At 34.5% G+C, this 20,136-nt stretch overlaps 1 protein-coding gene and 1 long non-coding RNA gene across 2 annotated transcripts in view; one reads left to right on the plus strand and one right to left on the minus strand.

Annotated features, from left to right (window-relative positions):
• The window catches only part of LOC114265485 (uncharacterized), a 33,008-nt gene extending 30,520 nt beyond the window's left edge, over window positions 1-2,488 (minus strand). Inside the window, exons 1-2 of the long non-coding RNA XR_014340568.1 lie at window positions 2,420-2,488; window positions 16-70 (exon numbers count right to left, since the gene is read on the minus strand). This is a non-coding gene — a long non-coding RNA (uncharacterized LOC114265485). The remainder of the gene's footprint in view (window positions 1-15; window positions 71-2,419) is intronic.
• Window positions 2,489-4,957: 2,469 nt separating this feature from the next.
• Window positions 4,958-13,914, plus strand: LOC114276296 (G-type lectin S-receptor-like serine/threonine-protein kinase At4g27290). The gene is made up of 8 exons (XM_082887977.1): window positions 4,958-5,796; window positions 7,063-7,577; window positions 8,952-9,071; window positions 12,323-12,459; window positions 12,575-12,785; window positions 12,869-13,106; window positions 13,194-13,344; window positions 13,477-13,914. Exons 1-8 carry the CDS (start codon window positions 5,006-5,008, stop codon window positions 13,783-13,785), a joined length of 2,472 nt encoding a protein of 823 aa, XP_082744103.1. The 5' UTR covers window positions 4,958-5,005; the 3' UTR covers window positions 13,786-13,914.
• Window positions 13,915-20,136: the final 6,222 nt, after the last annotated feature.

Genomic DNA, 20,136 nt, shown 5'->3' on the forward strand with positions numbered 1-20,136 from the left:
ATTAAAATAAAATACCTTGGACTCGTCCAGAAACAGCAGGCACAAGCGGTTTAGCAGGTGACCTGAAAATCTGCAAATAACACCAATGTTAAGAGATTGGGAATGAAAATTGTAGTGAGGATGAGGAAGAGATGAGGAGGAAAATAAAAATGTAAAGGGGAGTAATGTAATAGGCTAAGAATTTTTGCCAAGTTTTTCAAAAGTGATCGTGTATTAGAATAGAGTGCATTGTATGCACAATACTATCAGAAAAAAAAAAAAAAACAAAACAAAACAAAACAAAACAAAAAAGGAAAGGGAAAACCAAGGAGAAAAGCTCACTCCTTGCATACTTCTAATGAAGTTTTTTAAACTCCCCTATTAGACTGTTCAATTCATCAATAATAAATTTGGTTCACATGCATTTTCAATAAGGCATCTCACTAAAACACTTTTGTAATGCATGCAAGGACCTAAGAAACAATCAATAACATTTGAAATCTTATTCACATACTCTCAGATGAGTCTCATTTAAAACTCATTTGATTATCTATAAATATATTGTCTGAATTATTTTTGTTTCTTAGTTTTAAAATATATGTATATCTATATATATTACATAACCAGTTACACTGTTAAACATAAGTACAATAAATTTTCATTCCAAAAGTAACAATTCATCACCATATCTGTACTCTTCAATCCTCACAGGACCCAAATTGAAAGATCTATTAAAAAATTTCATCCTTTAATTTATAATAGGAAAGCCAAAATCGAGGATAAATATTTGTTCTCTACCAATATTTTTTTTTTCTTGGTAGTTTTTCTTTGATTTCTTTGGGATTCATATGTTTTAGTGGTCCTATCCCAATTGAAACCATGATTCTATGTTGACAGAAATGTGGTTATAACGAGATTCTTATTCTGAACCGCAGAATCACAGTTCTAGAGCGGAATCATCACCTCAATAGAAGATTCATGCAACTAAGATTTGCAGAGCAGACCAAAATGGGTCTATAGAAAAAATCAAACCTAAGACCTAATATTAGGTGCTATCTTTGGGATGTCTACACAGAAGACCTTCATGTGTATGGTCACTTTGGTTTCAGTGGGCTTGGGTTTCAATTCTTGGATGAATGTTCAAAAGAAAATTGTAGATTCAAATTTCAAGCCAAATTCTGCAAATATCATTCAGCAGTTTTAATTGTCCCATTCACATTCTCCTGAATAATAAAACAGTGAACTGTTGGAATTGCATTCTTTGTTTGAATGAATTGACCCTGACAATATTTCGAACTTTAGTTCAATAAGTTGAATAAATCCCTAGTAATCTTGCTGGAGATAATTAATTTTTTACAGTTGAGGAAAGGTTTTTTTTATTTGTTTTTTTTTTAAAAGTATATCTTTACTTATGTCTAAACTAAGAAACAATCAATAATTCACATACTCTCAGATGAGTCGCAGATATTTGCTGAAACATGAATATGTTTGTTTTGATAGATAATGAATTAAGAAGAGGAAAATTAACAGGGTGCAAACAGCCCCATGTCAATAGTTTTTTGAAATCCTCATAGAAATACTTTTCTGCAAACAGCCCCATTTCAATTACTCATAGAAATCTTATTCAATACTTTTCTGAAATCCTCATAGGTTTAGTTGATGAAACCCACAAATATGAACCTAAAATCGAAACTCATTTCATAGAAATCCAAAATCGAAATATAAACCCATTATAATCGTTACAAAACCCATTATAATCATAATCGAAATATAAACCCATTACAAAACCAAAATACAATTTTATAGAAATCAAAACCAAAATCGAACCCATCAATGAAATAGAAATATATAAACCTATCATATTTGCAACTAATTTCAAACGTACAAAAAGAAAATGTAAATTTTCAACCCATCATAAACCCACTTCAATGAAATCAAAATCCATCATATATAATCGAAACATGGGAAAATGGAACCGAAATAGAAAATCCATCAATGAAATCAAAATCCATCATTAAAATCCATCAATATTTACAGATATAGAAACCCATTTCATTGGTTAGAAGAGTGAAAGAGCAAAGAAGAAACACATATGAAGAGTTGCTGGAGATTGCTAAAACCAGTGAGGAAAATGGAGAGTTGGTGGAGTATGTGAAGAGACACATTTTGGAGGGAAAAAGCTAAAACAAAAAAATCAGAATTTTTTGCTTTAGAATTTTGATAAATATAATCTCAACCATTCGAATTTTTTGTAGAGACAGAGTAAGTAAATTTTTTGCTTCAGAATTTTTTTTTTTTTTTTTTTTTTTTTTGCTTCAAAAAAAAAATGAAGGTAAAAAAAATGTAAGCCATTGTTTAGCATTCGAACTAAAGGTGGGGATGACGGGATGATGAAAAAAAAAACAGAGGAGAGAAGAGTGAGGAGAGAAGAGTGCCTTACCTGGTGATGGTAGAGAAGACAGCTTTCGATTGAGCTGTGTTCTTCCTTGTTCATTGATACATATGATATGATGTAAAGAGTGGCTTAGCTGGTAAGTGCAGTGGGTTGGTGAGAATAGATAAGTAAACAAATCTCAACCATTGAATTTTAGTCATTGGTAAATCTAAACCATTGAAACTCTTTTCAATCTCAGCCATTGCTAAACCATTAATTTGACAAATCTCAACCATTAAAGATAGTTTGTGAGAGAGACATTTTCAAAAATAAATCTGAGCCATTGCTTTTTAAATTAGATAGATCTAAACCATTAATTTCAAAGACATTTTCCAATGAACCCTTTCATTGTTATATAGATTCATACTTTTTTTTTTTTAACAAATATATTCGTACTTTCCGATCCCTAAAATTTTTCTCAAACAATTAAATATATATATATATATATATATATATATATATATATATTTACCCATCCAACTGTACAGACATTACAAAAAAATTAAGATTTTAGAAATCATATTTAGGGACAAAATTATTTTTTGGAAACTAAATATTTTTGTTGTGAAAAGTGTCATTATATTTTTAGCAACAAAAATGAACATTAGTGATGAATTATTATCCTTTTGGGATCAAATTTTTTGTCTCAAAAAACAAACCATTTTGAGATGTAGAGACCAACTCTTATATGTTGTAGTGAGATAGAGAGATGTAGGGCCTTCAAGGGGTCACTCTCATAGCTAGGTCTATGCAAAATAGCTTCAAATCCGCTAAAATTGCACCAATCCGCATCAATCCACACCAATCTAACCGTGAACCGCAGTTTAAACTTTAAAATTTATAATTCACTAACCGAATCGCTCCGCTCCTCTATAATTAATACATATATTTTTTTTAACCACCAATAAAATATCAATGTAAAAATGAGTGTGAGTGAGATTTAAGATGTGGAATTTATTACAAATTAGTGGTTATATATATGAAACATATTATGTAAAATTACTTTGTATTATATATCTAAAAAATATTATACAAATTAGTATTATATATTATGCAAATGTATGATAATTAGTTAGAACATTTTTCAATCTGCCAAAAACCGCCCAAACCGCAATTTTTCAATCCGCTAATCCACCAACCCGCGCATTCGGTTTGTAATTTTACTCACAAACCGTCCGAACCGCACTACGCACACCCCTACTCATAGCATCTCTAACAGTGCATTAATTTTTTTTTATCGAATTTGGATAAAAGTTTCATTTGATATCAAGTGCTTTAACAGAGGTTTTTGAAACTTCATTAGAACACCGGTCGATCAGACGAATAACCGGGCAGATATTCGGCCGATCGACCAGGTGGACGACCGAGCGGATGTCCGACCGATCGACTAGCCAGTGCAAAATTTTCACAAATTTTTTCTTGAAGTGGTCATCCGGGGAGCTGACCAGGCGGACGACTGGGGGGTCAATCGGTCAGTGTAATTTTTTTCATAAATTTTTGTCTTGAAGTGGTCATCTGGGATGAAAATCAAACGGCTATGAACAGTGATTTAATGAAAGGTACATTGATTTTCAGTTTGATAAAAGAAAAATGAAATTGTGAATTTAATATCTATTTGATGAAACCGTTAAAATTAAAAAAAAAAAAATGAGTAATTTTTTACTAAATTTAAATTTAGGCCAAGTTTGGCATGACCTAAATAATTATCTTATTTAAATCACATCACCTCTCTAACACATCACATCAAACCCAACTCAAATCCAACCTATATAAGCTAATAAATCAAAAAATACACTTTTTTAGAACATTCCAAACCAACCCTTACTAATTGATTTGAATAAACATTTGAAATGAACTCACACATCAATTCCTGCCGACGCTAGTTATTTAATAGAGTCTTGATAGGCGGCTATTTAATTCAAATAACTATGGTTGGTTATCATTTTTTAAAAATAATTTTTAAAAAATTTTATTTTTTTATTATTTTATTATTTTTTTTGTTTTTACTGAATTTTTTTAATATTTTGAACAATTTTTTTAATTTTTAGACATACCTAACATAAATATACCTAAAAAGTAAAAAAAATTAAAAAAACCTTTTAAAAATTCGCTAAATACCAAAAATATAAAAAAAAAAATACGAGAATTTAATACATTTTTTGTATTTTTATGTATTTATTAATTTTTAAAAATATTTTTTCACAAATTCTTTACTTTTTAGATACATTTAGGTAAGGTAGGTGCATCTAAAAAAATATAAAAAATATTTAAAATTTTAAAAATATTCACTAAAAACAAAAAAAACACAAAAATCAAAAAACTCAATTTTCAAAAAACTTAATTCAAAAAACTCAAATCAAACACACTGCTAGATTTTTTTTTTTTTTTTTTTCATTTTTTCTACTTGCTTTCTAGAAACAATTGAACTGTCTGTAATCGTTTTCCCTGTGTTCACATTATTAATCTTCTTTTGAGTCAAGTTTAAATATATTAAGTCAAGTTTAAATATATTAAGAGTAAAGTCTAACCACGTGATCTGTTTATTTGTTCAAATAAAATGTTTTATGATTCTAATAATTGCGATCATGAACCATGGTTGTTCTACTCTTTTTCTTTTCCATTTTCACTTCTCTCTCCCTATCCTCCAAACTCTCCGTTGCAATCGACACCCTATCTCCAGCCCAAACCCTCACGGACAACAGTAACCCGCTTGTCTCCACCGGCCAAGCCTTTGAGTTAGGGTTCTTCAGTCCATTCAACTCCAACAACCGCTATATCGGAATATGGTTTAAGAATATCCCAATACGAACACCCATTTGGGTGGCCAACAAAAACAACCCAATATCGGATTCATCAGGCCTCCTCACAATCACTGCCACCGGAGACATCATCATCACTGCCACCAACACCACCACCAACCAAACAACCGCCGTGTGGTCTTCCTCAAATTCATCATCACCACCACCAACACCACCAAACAACCCAATCTTGCAGCTGCTAGACTCTGGTAACCTTGTTGTGAAAAATGGTGGCGGCGATTATCTTTGGCAAAGTTTTGATTATCCATGCGATACGTTAGTACCCGGTATGAAGCTGGGATGGAACTTGATAACCAATCAAGAATGGTACATAACGTCGTGGAAAACCTTGCAAGATCCATCTTCTGGCGACTATACGTACAGATTAGACCGTCATGGCCTCCCAGAAATACTTCTTCGTAAAGGATTAACGGTGGAGTATCGAGGTGGGCCTTGGGACGGTGTTCGGTTTAGCGGAGTTCCTCGGCCATTAGAACAAAATACAGTGTTCAATCCTATCTTCGTCTTCAACTCAAGTTATGTCTACTACACCTTTGAGAATATAGATGCAACTACTATTTCGAGGTTTGTAGTATTTGGATCTTGTAGGCACCTTGCCAACTTCTTTGTATTTAGGTCCTTTGGATTATTATCTTTTTAATTTTTTATTTGGCATATGATTTGTCTCAATTGTGTGCTAATTTAGTTGGGACATTGATGCTTTTTTCCTGGGTAAATACATAAAATTCTATTTTAGTCACTAATTTTTCAAATTTAATAATCAACTACTTGTATTTCTCCTCAAGTTACAAGATGGTCATTCTGTTAGTTTAATTGATGGTAAATTATATTAATTTCCCTTAAAATTTAAAGAAAATAATAAACTCCACATTTTTAACATAATTATACTGACTTCTCTTTTTATAATATTAAAGAGACACAAATAATATGAAAATATAAAAATAAACAAAATAATATATACATTTTAATATTAAAAAAAGAAAAAAAAAAGACAACATTATTTTTTTATTCATAAAACTAACAAATTTTTGATGAAAAAAAATGAATTAAAATCTTTAGGGAGCCTAGTGTAATTATATCAAACTTGTGGAGTTTATTGTATTTTATTCCAATTTCAATAGAGGTCAGTGTAATTTACCCTTTAATTAGATTTCTAACGAAAATTGTTAGTTGACCTCACACAGGTCTTTTTTGAGAAAAAAATTGTAATCTTTTAATAAATATTTTCTAATTAGTCTATTTTTATCACAACTGTTTTTTCTTTCTCTCTATTTTGGCAAAGGGTTGATTTTTTTCAGATTTTGCGTGCAAATTCTTAACTTTAAACTCAATTATTTTAATAGTACTATTTTGTACATTATCTTCACCTAAACAATTTTGACCTACTTATCCCTATACTTTACCTTACCTTATCAGTGCTATCCCAAACATTTTTCATTAAAATCGGGTTGGAATCAATATAATCGGGTCTGGTAATTTTGCCATCACCGCAATCAACCCTTTCTTATAATGGGTTTAGAAAATATGTATAAAGAGAAAATACCGTGAAAATGTATAAAAACAATAGAAAAGAGAAGAAAAATATATATTGTTAAATAATCGGTTTTGGTTAGGCAATTTAACCCAAACTACCGACTGGAAGGGTTCCATTACAATTGTACCCGAAGTGTAGAAAGTTAACTATTATGATTGAAAAATGATAAATTAAAGTGAAATTTGATATAAAATGCGTGAATACAAACTGTTTTTAACCCTTGTTTTTTTTCCTATTTCAAAAAATTTCAAGTTAATAATCTATATATTTTTTATTTTATTGCGGGTAAAAAAAAGGTTTGTAGTGAACCAGACAGGCAAGCTTATGCACCTGACATGGAACCAAAGGCGCGGGGAATGGATCGAAATAACCACCTTGCAAGGTGATGCTTGCGACAACTATGCAACGTGTGGTCCTAATGGCATCTGCAGTATAAGTGCATCACCTATTTGTTACTGCCCGGTTGGGTTCATACCCAGATCGCAACAGGACTACAACAGGTTTGATTGGACAGGAGGGTGTGTGAGGAGGACACCATTGAATTGCAGTAGTGTCCCTGATGGGGGTGAGGGATTTAGGAAGTTTTCAGGGGTGAAATTGCCAGACAGATCATATTTTTTGGTGAATGGGAGTGGAATGAGTGAAGTGGACTGTAAAGCAGCTTGTTTGAGGAATTGTACTTGTGTTGCTTTTGCTCAAACTGATTTGAGTGGGTGTGTTGTATGGTTTGAAGACTTGCTTGATGTCAGAGAGTTTAATGGAGGTGGAATGGATTTTTATATTCGGATGGCTGCTTCTGATCTTGGCAATGGTAAGTGATTTGATTTATAAATCATCACTTTTCTATATTGTACATTTTGATTTATGTTCTTGGTTGCAATTAGAAATCCTTATTATGTTTTTGCTCTCTCCAAATCTATCATTCATTGAATTTTATTTTATTTTTTTTATTGTTTTAAACATTAATTAGTCGATAAGAAATCGAGTTTTTATCCTTTCAATATTGATATATAACATTGATCTCAGCGATTGGAATCCTACATTTTATGTTCTCTGTCCTTGATGAAATATGCCAACTAGGATAACTGTCCCATCAAGATTAAAAATTAACTCTTCCTTGTTATATATATATATATATATATATATATTCTGGTATATTGATTGAAACAAAAATGACACCCAATTCTCAATATATATATGGATTCATAATCTATTTCTGGTACATATTGCTCTATCACTCAATACTCCTAATATTATTATGCCACAATCAATATCAATTTGTTTCCTGATGCTACTATTTAAATTCTTGAGAGAAAAGAAAGAAAGAAAAAAAAAAATCAAAGTTTAACCATAGCATGTGAAAAGCGATTCCAAGAAACTGTCATTTATTTTTTGGGTAAATTATACTAGTATTTTTTTAAGTTGGAAAAAAAACACATAGATTTTTATAAGTTTGACATAATTACATTAAACTCAATTTCATCAGTAATTCATTAACTATTTGGATGAAAAATGATATTGTCATCTTTTATAATGAAATACCTATTTTATCTGATTTATCCCTATGTCCATAAACCATTTACAGTAATTTTGATTTTATTAACCTTATTAAAATAGAGATTAATTTAATTATATCAAATTTATAGAGCTTATATGATTTTTCTAAAGTTCAGAAGTAATTTACTATTTCTTTCTTTCTTTCTTTTTTATTTAATTTATTTGATGACACAGGTTTGGAGTGCCACCTTGATTAATTATATTGTCACATATATTTGGTAATTGTCAGACAAAAACATCAGAGGGAGATGTTCCTATTAGAAACTAAGAAGGATAAATTATATTTTTTATCCTTATAGTTTGATTGAAATTTTATTTTCACTTTTGTTGTATTGATTGAAACTATTTAGTCCTTGCAGTTTTTTCTTTTCTAGAAGGGCTAAAAGTGCAATTTACCCAACCTTACATGTTAGCATTGAAATTGATATGTTTTTTCATTCATTATTTGAAAATTGTTTTGCAATGATGTTAGCATGGCCCAGACAAAGAAAGCATTGAACTTAACATGTTAGAATAATCAAAGATGTACCTTTTCATACTTGCATAGAACACAATTCAAGTATAGATGTTCATATTCTTTGTTTTATTTATTTATTTATTATTATTTTTTTTGGTGGGTACTAAACAGGATCTAATAAGAATAAACGAACGGCAGTGATTGCATCAGTAACGGTCATCTCAGGGATTCTTGTTTTGGGTTTAATCGGTTGGTATTTTATGAGGAAGCAGAATGCTCACAATAGAGGAGGTAAATATTTTATCTGTGTGTTTATTTATTTATTGAAAAATCGTTTCATTTTTTTAATGCCATCCATCTGTGTGATATAATGCTTAGTTGACAAAATTGGTGATCCACATAAACTACCCACCTTAGACCATCTCTGATTCTTCATCAAATTTTTATTTAATTTTTATCAAATTTAAATCTGATTAAAAAATGACTCAAAGTGTGTTTCAACGATCATTAAATTTATATCAAACCAGGGGAGATGCAATTTTTTCATCAAATCAATATAAAAATGGTTAAAACCGGATTTTAGAATGAGTTTGGAATTTTTAAGTAAGATTTGATGAAAGGAAAAGTGTAAGGATTGGAGTATTCTACATCAGACCAAACTTTTAATTTTTTTTTATGGAAATATAGAGTTAGGATTGAAGGTGTTGTTATGTGCTCTGTGATCTGTCTTTTTTTTTTTTTTTTTTTTTTTAATATATATATATATATATACCCAAGAGTCATTCACACTTGCCAAATGCACTTGTCAAAAAGTCTTTCTATATAGGACCCATAAACAATGAAACAATTTAGTGTATTGTTAGTGACTGGTTTGTTTTACAGAGACAAGTGTATTTTATATGGACTGAGAAGTCGTTAAACTAATATCAAAATCAGCTATTAGTCAGCATACATCAGCTGCAATTTATTTACCAATCTTTTTCTTTATTAAAAAGGAAGATAGGAAGTTGGAGGACTCTTCCTAGGTTTTACCTGGTACACATGATTTGTGTTTCACTTTTATTCTGAAAGCAAATAAAATAAAAATTACTCGGTTTTAGTCTCCATCCAAGAATTACAACGCTTAAAAAAACTGTTATATCATGTCGTAGGACATTGTTTCAAACACCAACACGACACGACACTATTTGATATTTGCTGGATACATGTCTTACATTTTTTTTTTATTTAGAAAAAAAAAAAAAAAAAAAAACACTTGAACACGCTTTAGACATTTTAAAAACACACGTGTCTATACATATTCTTCTCCTTAAGATGTTCTAAATTAGTGTTACATTGCATTTTATTATTATCTTTGAATTAAGTGTTCATATACATGACATACAATAATGCTTAACTATATATATGTCGTATACAACTATACAAAATTATATATTTTGTGCGTGTCTCCTACGTGTCATGTTTTACATTTTTTGAACATTTTTGTGTAGACATGTCGTGTGTCCATATCTGTGCTTGTTAGGTCTTGGTTAATCGAGGGTGTTGGCAAGAGTAAAACTACAGATAGGCCTACCCATGTCACTTTCAATAATAAGGGGCACCCTTTCAAATGAATAACTGAAACTCAAAACTGAGAAAATGTTTCAGCCTTTGGTTTTCCATGCCTTAATTTTGGGAGGGAGATTACTTTATAAAAGAACAGTGACCCTTATAGATAAACAGTCCTTTTCCCAGTTGAGAGGTTATGTTGTGTTTGGTTGGGGGATTTGGAGAGGGATTTGGAAAGGAAAAGGGAAAACGTGTGTGAAACTAGGTGAAATATAGATATGTTTTATTCACATTTGACCTTATTTTTTCATTTCCGTTTCCAAATCCCTCCTCAAATTCCAAAATCAAACACAGCATAAGGATCATTCTCACTTTGACCTATGAATAGCATTAGGATGAAGAAAGGGGAAAAACAAAGAGCTAGTTTATGAGTCATTAGCTCTTATAAAGTGTCGTGCACTTGATTGAGGATGAAAATGATGCTGGGAATTGTAAAACAAGATGCTATTAGCAATGTATGTTGGTTCCCATGGATGACACGATCTTGAACCATTCGTAATACATCAGCTTCAGACCTGTATGTGTAATATCCACTCTAATACCGAAAGATGTGTAAGTATGTTTATAATAATAAATAAGAGTTTATTTGTGTTTTCTAACTTGACTTTACATTGTGTAATGAAAGAAGAATGAAGAACATAACAAATGGAGAACTGTTTGAGCCTAAGGATGATGTGACATTGCTAATTGGTCAATTAGCATGTAGAAAAACTTTCCAATCCCTAGGCTGGCACCCAAAAGCAAAGCCCAATCTTATGCTAACACTAAACCAAGGATGGTGAAAAAACAAACAAACCAGACACAAAACAACCACCTAAAGAGTAATGCCCCACCAAAACCCCTTTCTTGAATTCAATTCAACGACCACAATCAGCCATTCCTTTGATAACATCAAGTAATACCAACCAGGATGAACATAACAGCATCAACGTCTTCACCAGCTCATCAACTGCCAAAAGGATGATGCATCCTTAAATCAGAGACCTTGAAACAACCTAACTTCGAGCCTCCCAGGCAACCAGCATCAGCACCTTTACCCAAGCAGCAGTGGCACCGCAAAAACAAGCAAAACCATGAACCACTCTACACCTTCCTGAGCCTCCCAAGCTATACTTGTTCAGCAAAAATGTGCATAGAGCGTCAAACCCAAGCCAACACAAACCAGACCCAGAAAAAATTAACCCACGAACAGAGTAAAAAACAGAACAGATGAGAACACAACACAGAGAAGAAAGCAAACCATATCAGAGCAAACAAGCTAACAAAAGCACCCAAAGAAAGCCTAGGACACACACCATAGAAAGATAACAGGACCCAAAGAAGAGAATGGAAAGCAAGAATGGACCAGGAACAGAAGAGGAGAAGCTGAGAAAAGAAACCAACAACAGAAACAATGCCGTTCAACCTCCACACCCAAAATCAAACTCGGAAGGCAGAACCTGATGCTATGAAAATGGAATACAAAGTCATTAACTGAGAACTCATTGAATTTCGCATTGGCTTTGACCCAGATAGCCACTCACATCTTTTTAAGTTCTTATAAAGATGCAAGCGGCTGTCTATGAAACTAAATTTAACAAGTTGACCTTGTTTCATATACTTATGGCTATGTGCTTCAGAAATTTTGATTACTGACATTTCAAGACCATTTAGTTTATAAAAAGTGAATTGCGTGAAATTCAATTACACCAACTATTAAGTACAGAGATAAATAATAGAGATGTGGTTTATTCTTTATTCCCCATATCAATTTTACGTTTCATCATTTTTTGTTTTTATTGATGATAATAGGAGATGTTAATTATCACATGTAGTGTTATGAGCTAGAAAATTAAAGGTTAATCTTAACCTGTAGGATTGGAGGGACTACTGGACTGTATTTTACCTTTTATGTATCAAATATTATTTTGTAATTAATTTACCAATCTTTACAGCTCTGACACTGGATAACCAAAGAACTGCGGAGGACCTAGAGCTACCTTTGTTTGATTTGGTCACCATTTCAAATGCCACTGACAACTTCTCGTTTGCTAATAAGATTGGAGAAGGTGGTTTTGGTCCAGTTTACAAGGTAATTTTTCATAATTTATACCAAGTTAACAATCAATTGCTCATTGTGTTGGACTTTGGTAATGGTAAATTTCCTGTACTTCTTGGCTAATATTAAGGTTGATGATAAATTATAGGGTGTGCTCCCAACTGGACAAGAAATAGCAGTGAAGAGACTCTCCAAAACTTCAGGGCAAGGCCTCACAGAGTTCAAGAATGAGGTCATCTTGATTGCAAAGTTGCAACATCGGAATCTGGTTAGGCTTTTGGGATGTTGTATTCATGAAGAGGAGAGGATGTTGGCCTATGAGTACATGCCCAACAAAAGTTTAGACTTATTCATTTTCAGTTAGGGTCTAAACCTTAAAAATCTTTCATAATTTTTTCTTGAAGTATAGTGAAAGTTTCTAACTTAGTTTGAACTGTCTCAGATCAGACAAGAGGTACATCACTTGACTGGAAAAAACGCTTTGACATAATAGTGGGAATTGCTCGAGGACTTTTGTATCTTCATCGGGATTCAAGATTGAGAGTAATTCATAGGGATTTAAAAGCTAGCAACATTTTGTTAGACAGTGACATGAATCCTAAAATTTCAGATTTTGGGTTAGCAAGATCGTTTGGAGGTGATCAATCTGAGGAAAATACAAACAGGGTTATTGGGACTTAGTAAGTGCACACCCTTCATCATTTCCCTCCATTAAATTGACTTATAGTGCTTGCCATTTGATATATTTCCTTGATGATTGCATGTAGTGGCTATATGTCTCCTGAATATGCAATAGATGGGCACTTTTCAGTGAAATCCGATGTTTTTAGCTTTGGTGTACTGGTTTTAGAGACAGTGAGTGGCAAGAAGAATAGAGGATTTTATCATCCTGATCATGACCTCAACCTTTTGGGACATGTGAGTTCAAATTCTAATGTTGTCAATTTAGAGACTTCACGAAATTTCTTACATGTGCAATTTTTCTTTTACTACAAGAAACAAATTTGTTTTATGTTGAGAATCAAAATTTAAATTTGCTATTTGATTTAGGCATGGAAATTATGGAATGAAGGAAAGTCCATGAAACTAGTGGATGCTTTGATGGAGAGTCCGATTCCCACATTGGAAGTGTTAAGATGTATCCAAGTGGCCCTTTTGTGTGTCCAACAACGTCCCGAAGATAGACCAACAATGTCAGTTGTTTTGTTAATGTTGGATAGCGAGAATCCAATGATGCCCATGCCTAAACAACCCGGCTTTTACTCAGAAAGATTTATATCTGAAACAGATTCTTCATCAACTCCAAGAAATCCGTATACTTCAAATGATCTAACCATAACCAAATTACATGGCAGATAGAATGTTGTCCAAAATTTTTAAATGTTTCTTTGAGTAGATTGTATTGCTATGTAATTTTAATTATTCTTAACCAAATTTCTAAGTTTGTAATCTGTTAGTGGAAAAGAAAAAAGAAGAGAATTTAGTTCCTTTGCTTGTGTTTTAGTTATCCAATGATGATGTTATTGTTATTTAGTGAAACCATTCGGGATGCTATCTAAGATGAACATGAAGGCTAGAGTTTAATTTCTCTTGTGCACTACAATGTTTTGAATTGAACAAATGGAGCCTTGAGTTGCTTGACATGTTTGCATTGCAAGCACTTGAAATTGCCAAAAAATAAAAATAAATAATAAATGAAGTTGAATAGTTAGTTCTCTGCAATCATTCTATCAATGGTCCTCACATTTTCAAATTTTTTAAGACACATATCTAATTTAATCTAGTTTTGAGGATGTCCTTGATTTAAAAAACTTGACAGAATGTGTTATATTTTTTTTAGAAAGATCTCAAATCAGTTTCATTTTCATGAATACAAGTTTTTCCTGTGTATAATACAAATCTATTATGTTTTTCCTGTGTATAAAAACATTCACACATGTAATTTTTTTTACTATGCAATTTCTTTTTGCTATAGCTTGTGAGGTAAGAGGTTTCATCCTAGGTACAACCATTGATTTTCATTTCAATGACACATTATGATAGTCAAAACAATTTAAGGATATTTTAGAACAGTCATCCCGTGTCACAACGGCACAACCACGTGTTATTGCATGCCTTAGTAGAGAAGATGGAACCCATGATTTTTTTGTTAGGTGATAAGCGACAACAGAAGGTATAATGATTCATAATTGGTTTGTGATATGTGTCATACGGTGATTTTTTTGTTAGGTGATAAGGGACAACAGAAAGAATAATTTTTTGATATTTTATGGACCTCCGCTTATAATTACAAAAAAATTAGATGACTGCTATTAAAAATTATAACAAATTTCACTAAAAGCTTAATTATAGTACACTTACAATCTTATGTTAATCAATATTAGACAAATGTAAAAAAATTAATAATGTCATCAAAGTTTAAATAAAAATATAAATTTTATCCTTCAAAGTTTATTTTAGTACTTTTAAACAATAAATTAAAAATTAATTGACCAAATTGCACCTTCCAGAACCAGTTAATACCCACCACCCCAACAGCCACCACTACCAATTTCTATCTCTCACATGCATTTTTTCAAACACCTTATATTCATTGTTAATCACCCAAACAATATCTTTCCTCAACATATTACAGTGTCATTCTCAACCATTTCATCAAACAGAGTTTCTCTCAAAATCAATCATAAAACAACAAAGGAAAAAAGGTAAAAGGATAATTGTCAAGTGAGGTAAGTGTAATTTGCCCATACAATTTTATTTTCTTTCTTTTGAGATTGTTTTCTTTGACTTGGTTTGTGTCCTTGGAGTTAAAGAAGGAAAGGAGGATTGGTAGGTGATCGTTGTCAACTGTCATGGTTGATAAGGTTGGTCCAATTTCTTTATTTCTCAAATTATTTAGCTATTTGTAATATTTTTCTAGCCTCATGGTCAAATGAGTTGGTAAGTTTTTGAATACAAACTAATAATTAGATTCATTTCCACACGTGTTTTGACATGTATTGTTAGAATTTGGAAATATATCTAACATTCCACCAATAATGTATTCAATTTATGGAGTACATACATTTCGTTGTCGGATTATTTTTTATGAGATTAGATATAATCGAATTTTGATAGCATTGTGAGAGGTATGTTATTTAGATGGGATGAATGATAGGATTGTGAACAATAAGTTATATTAAGAAATTAATAGATGGATAAATAATTGGATGTAGGGAGGGAGGTATTATATTTGGTTAGGATGAGATAAAAAAAGTTTAATATCCCCGATGCCACAATACCTATGGATATGGTATTACAAAGTTTAACAAATGCGGGATTCAAATAGGTGTGAGATCTGCATATTTCCCTGCTTTCAATCGTCCTCCTTATCTTGTAATCAAACGCGAGATTAAAATAGGTGTAAGTGTTGGCTCCATCCACTACCCACATAGTAAGGAGCCCACCATCCACATGGTGTGGGTGGCACCATGTGGTAAAAAAAGCTGGTGGAGGGCAACACCAACTCACTAAAGGAAGATAGTGAGGGTGGCACCACCTTGGCCAATTATGGCTATCACTTCACCTACTCCTCCTCTCTTGGTTATAAATTGAGATGAGTGAGGAGGGGTTGTATAGATCAGAAATTGGAGAGTGAGAGCTGTGAGTTGAGTGAGTTTCATCTCCTCCTCTGTATTTGTATTTTGCTCCATTTTAGTGAAAATTCTCATTTCTGTCCGTGGATGTAGGCATTGGGCCGAACCACGTAAATATTGTGTTCTTTGTGTGTGTGAGATAATTTTTCTGGGTGTGTTTGATCCTAACAAGTGGTATCAGAGCAGGTTGAGTCTTTTTCGGAAAAACAAAGTGCATTTTTTCGAAATGCCCAGAAACCAAAGTGGTTGAAATCCACTTTTGATCAGACGAAGTTAAAGCCCTCGAAGAGACGAGCATAGAAGTGAAAACCTCGTCGAAAACAGAGATCGGACGGCCACACATGCACCACACGCGCCTTGTGACGCCGTTCCCACACGCCCCCACTCTCACACGCGCCTCACGCTCTTCTAGAGGAAGAAGACGCGTGATTTCATGCGCATACACGGGCCGCATGCGCGTGCGCCAGCCGACGTCTTCAGCCGAGCCGAATCTGAGCCGTTGACCAAGCCTGCCAGCCGCTGACCAAGCCGATCGAAGCCGAGCCGTTAAGCCGAGCCGGGACGAAGCCAAAGCCGCTGACCGAGCCGTTGACTGAGCCGCTGACGTCAGCCCGACACCAGCCGAACCGAAGAAATAATCTGGTGCTTCTCAGCCGCACCAGATTCTGCCGATCTGAACCATTCAATCTGTTTTTGGCTGATCTAAGCCATTTGAGATCCGATTTGGGTGAGCCAATAGTGTTTTCAAACTATCTGGAATATTTCGGACACATCCGTACGGTCAGATTTTGCAAATAAGCTTTCAAAAATTTGCCGAATTTCTTTTGACAATCCGAAGTGTTTTTCCGGTTAATTTGACCAGTCCGGACTCCACAGCAAAACTTGTTTTTCAGCCAAAGATCATTTTTGTATGATGGAGGAATCAACGTTGACTTCAGGTTCCATGATAAAGTTAAATGCTTCCAATTATGCCATTTGGAAGCCCAGAATGGAAGATGTCTTGTATTGCCGAGATTTGTTTGACCCCATTGAGCTTAATGGAGTTAAACCACCAACGGAAAAAAATGAAGACTGGAAGCGGAAGAACCGAAAGACCATTGGCCAGATCAAACAATGGATTGATCACAGTGTCTTCCATCATGTCGCCCAGGAGACTGATGCCTATGCTCTCTGGACAAAGTTAGAAGGCATGTACCAGTCGAAGACTGCTCGGAACAAAGACCTCCTGATGAGAAGACTTGTGAATTTGAAGTTGAAAGGCAGTATCTCTGTTGCTGAACACACCAGTGAGTTTCAAAATTTGGTGAACCAACTAACAACTGTCAAAATGGAGTTAGATGATGAGATGCAGGCCCTATTGCTACTCAGTTCTTTGCCAGACAATTGGGAGACATTGGTGGTGTCCCTCAGCAACTCTGCCCCAGAAGGGAAACTGACCATGAGCATGGTTCCAGATGCTTTATTTAGTGAAGAGGCAAGAAAGAAAGAAATTGGTGGAGATCAATCCCATGCCCTCGTCACAGAAAGCAGAGGTAGAGGTAGGGGCAGGAGAAGAAGCAAAAGTAGAGGACACAACAGAGGAAGATCTCAAGACAGAGGAAAATCCAAAGAAGGTACGAGCCGGCCAAAGTTCAAATGTTACCATTGTGGCCAGGAGGGTCACATAAAGAAGTATTGCTATGCCTTGAAGGGAGAACAACAACAAGGCAATAGATAGCCAAAGACCGAAGATGGGACCACTGCAGTTACTATCTCAGAGGATATTGCATTATTCTCTGTTGAAAAAGAAGAATGCCTCCATATGTCAGACAACGACACCGAGTAGGTAGTAGATACAGCAGCTTCCTACCACGCTACATCCCAGAAGGAGTTCTTCAGTACGTACCAAGCTGGAGATTTTGGTGCAGTGAAAATGGGTAACTCTAGTTTTTCAAAAATTGTGGGAATTGGTGATGTTCATATCTAAACCAAAGTTGGATGCACGATGGTGTTGAAAGATGTCAGGCATGTTCCCGATTTACGCCTGAATCTTATTTCAGGGATAGCCTTAGATCGAGAAGGCTATGAGAACTACTTTGGCAAAGGCATATGGAAGTTGAAAAAGGGATCTCTCGTGGTAGCCAAAGGACAGGCAATTGGCACACTATACAAGACTCATGTGGAGGTGAATTCAGATAGCCTCAACGCAGCAGAAGATGAGGCGTCACCAAATTTGTGGCACAAAAGGCTGGGTCACATGAGTGAGAAAGGGTTACAGATTTTGGCAAAGAAGTCACTTATTCCCTTTGCCAAAGATGCAAAATTAAATCCTTGTGACAACTGCTTGTTTGGGAAGCATCATAGAGTCGCTTTCCATTCATCATCCAGAAGACAATCAGAGTTGTTGAGCAGAGTATACTCTGATGTTTGCGGTCCCATTGAAGTGGAATCTTTGGGTGGTAGAAAATACTTTTTGACGTTCATTGATGATGCATCACGGAAGGTATGGGTTTATGTCTTAAAGACCAAAGCTGAGGTGTTCTAGCATTTTCAGACATTCCATGCTATGGTGGAAAGGGAGACTGGAAAGAAGCTGAAATGTCTCCGAACAGACAATGGAGGCGAGTACACGTCAAAGGAATTTAAAGCCTACTGTGCTACTCACGGCATCCGGCATGAGAAAACTGTTCCTGGAACCTCACAACACAATGGTGTAGCCAAGAGAATGAACCGAACCATTGTGGAGAAGGTCAGATGAATGCTCAAAATGGCAAAGCTACCAAAGCCATTTTGGGGAGAAGCTGTTCTTGTTGCTTGCTATTTGATCAACAGATCGCCATCAGTTCCACTGAATTTTCAGATTCCAGAAGAAGTATGGTCTGGAAGGGAGATCTCTTACTCTCACTTGAGAGTGTTTGGGTGCAAAGCATTTGCACATGTATCCAAGGAGCACAGACAGAAGCTGGATGACAAAGCCACTCCATGCATCTTTATTGGCTATGGAGATGAAGAATTTGGATACAGATTGTGGGATCCGAAACACAAAAAGGTCATTCGAAGCCGAGATGTGGTGTTTCAAGAAGGCCAGACCTTTGAAGACTTTGGGCAACCAGCCAAACCCAAAGTTGATGATGTTTCAAAAATTATTCCAAACCCTGCACCATCACAGCATGCCACTGATGAAGAAGAGTTACCGCAGCATGCAGTCAATGATGTAGAGTTGCAGGATGGATTTCTAGAAGAAGAAGATCCAGAAGCAGAGGGTGTTGAGCAGAGGGTGTTGAGCAGGGGGAGCCACAACCCCCTTTACCAGAGACTGTTGGTCCACAGTTACGAAGATCAACAAGAGAATTTAAGCCGTCAACCAAATACCCTACTTCTGAGTATATTTTGCTTACCGATGAGGGGGAGCCAGAAAGTTTTCAAGAAGCTCAAAATCATAAGGAGAAGAGTAGCTGGCAGCAAGCTATGCAAGAAGAGATGCAATCCTTGCAGAAGAATCAGACTTATGATTTGGTGAAACTTCCCCAGGGTCGAAAAGCATTGCAGAACAAATGGGTGTTCAAGTTGAAGAAAGATGGCAGCGGAAAGCTAGTCAAGTATAAGGCTCGATTGGTTGTCAAAGGTTTTGGGCAGAAGAAAGGTATTGATTTTGATGAAATCTTCTCGCCAGTTATGAAAATGACATCCATTCGAATAGTTTTGGGACTAGCAGCTAGTTTGAATTTGGAACTTGAACAAATGGATGTGAAGACAGCATTTCTCCATGGTGATCTGAAGGAAAAAATTTACATGGAGCAGCCAGAAGGTTTTGAAGTCAAAGGGAAAGAAAACTTAGTCTGCAGATTGAAGAAGAGTCTCTACAGCCTCAAACAAGCGCCGAGACAGTGGTACAAGAAGTTTGACTCATTCATGGTAGGTCATGAGTACAAAAGAACTGCTGCAGACCAGTGTGTTTATGTCAGGACATTTCCCGGTGGAAACTTTATCATACTTCTGCTCTATGTTGATGACATGTTGATCGTTGGACAAGATGCCACAACAATCAGATCACTGAAGAAGGAGTTATTACAGTCCTTTGACATGAAGGACCTAG

Source organism: Camellia sinensis, chromosome 9 (genome assembly GCF_055761805.1).
Source record: "Camellia sinensis isolate YWXY chromosome 9, ASM5576180v1, whole genome shotgun sequence".
NCBI lineage: Eukaryota > Viridiplantae > Streptophyta > Magnoliopsida > Ericales > Theaceae > Camellia > Camellia sinensis.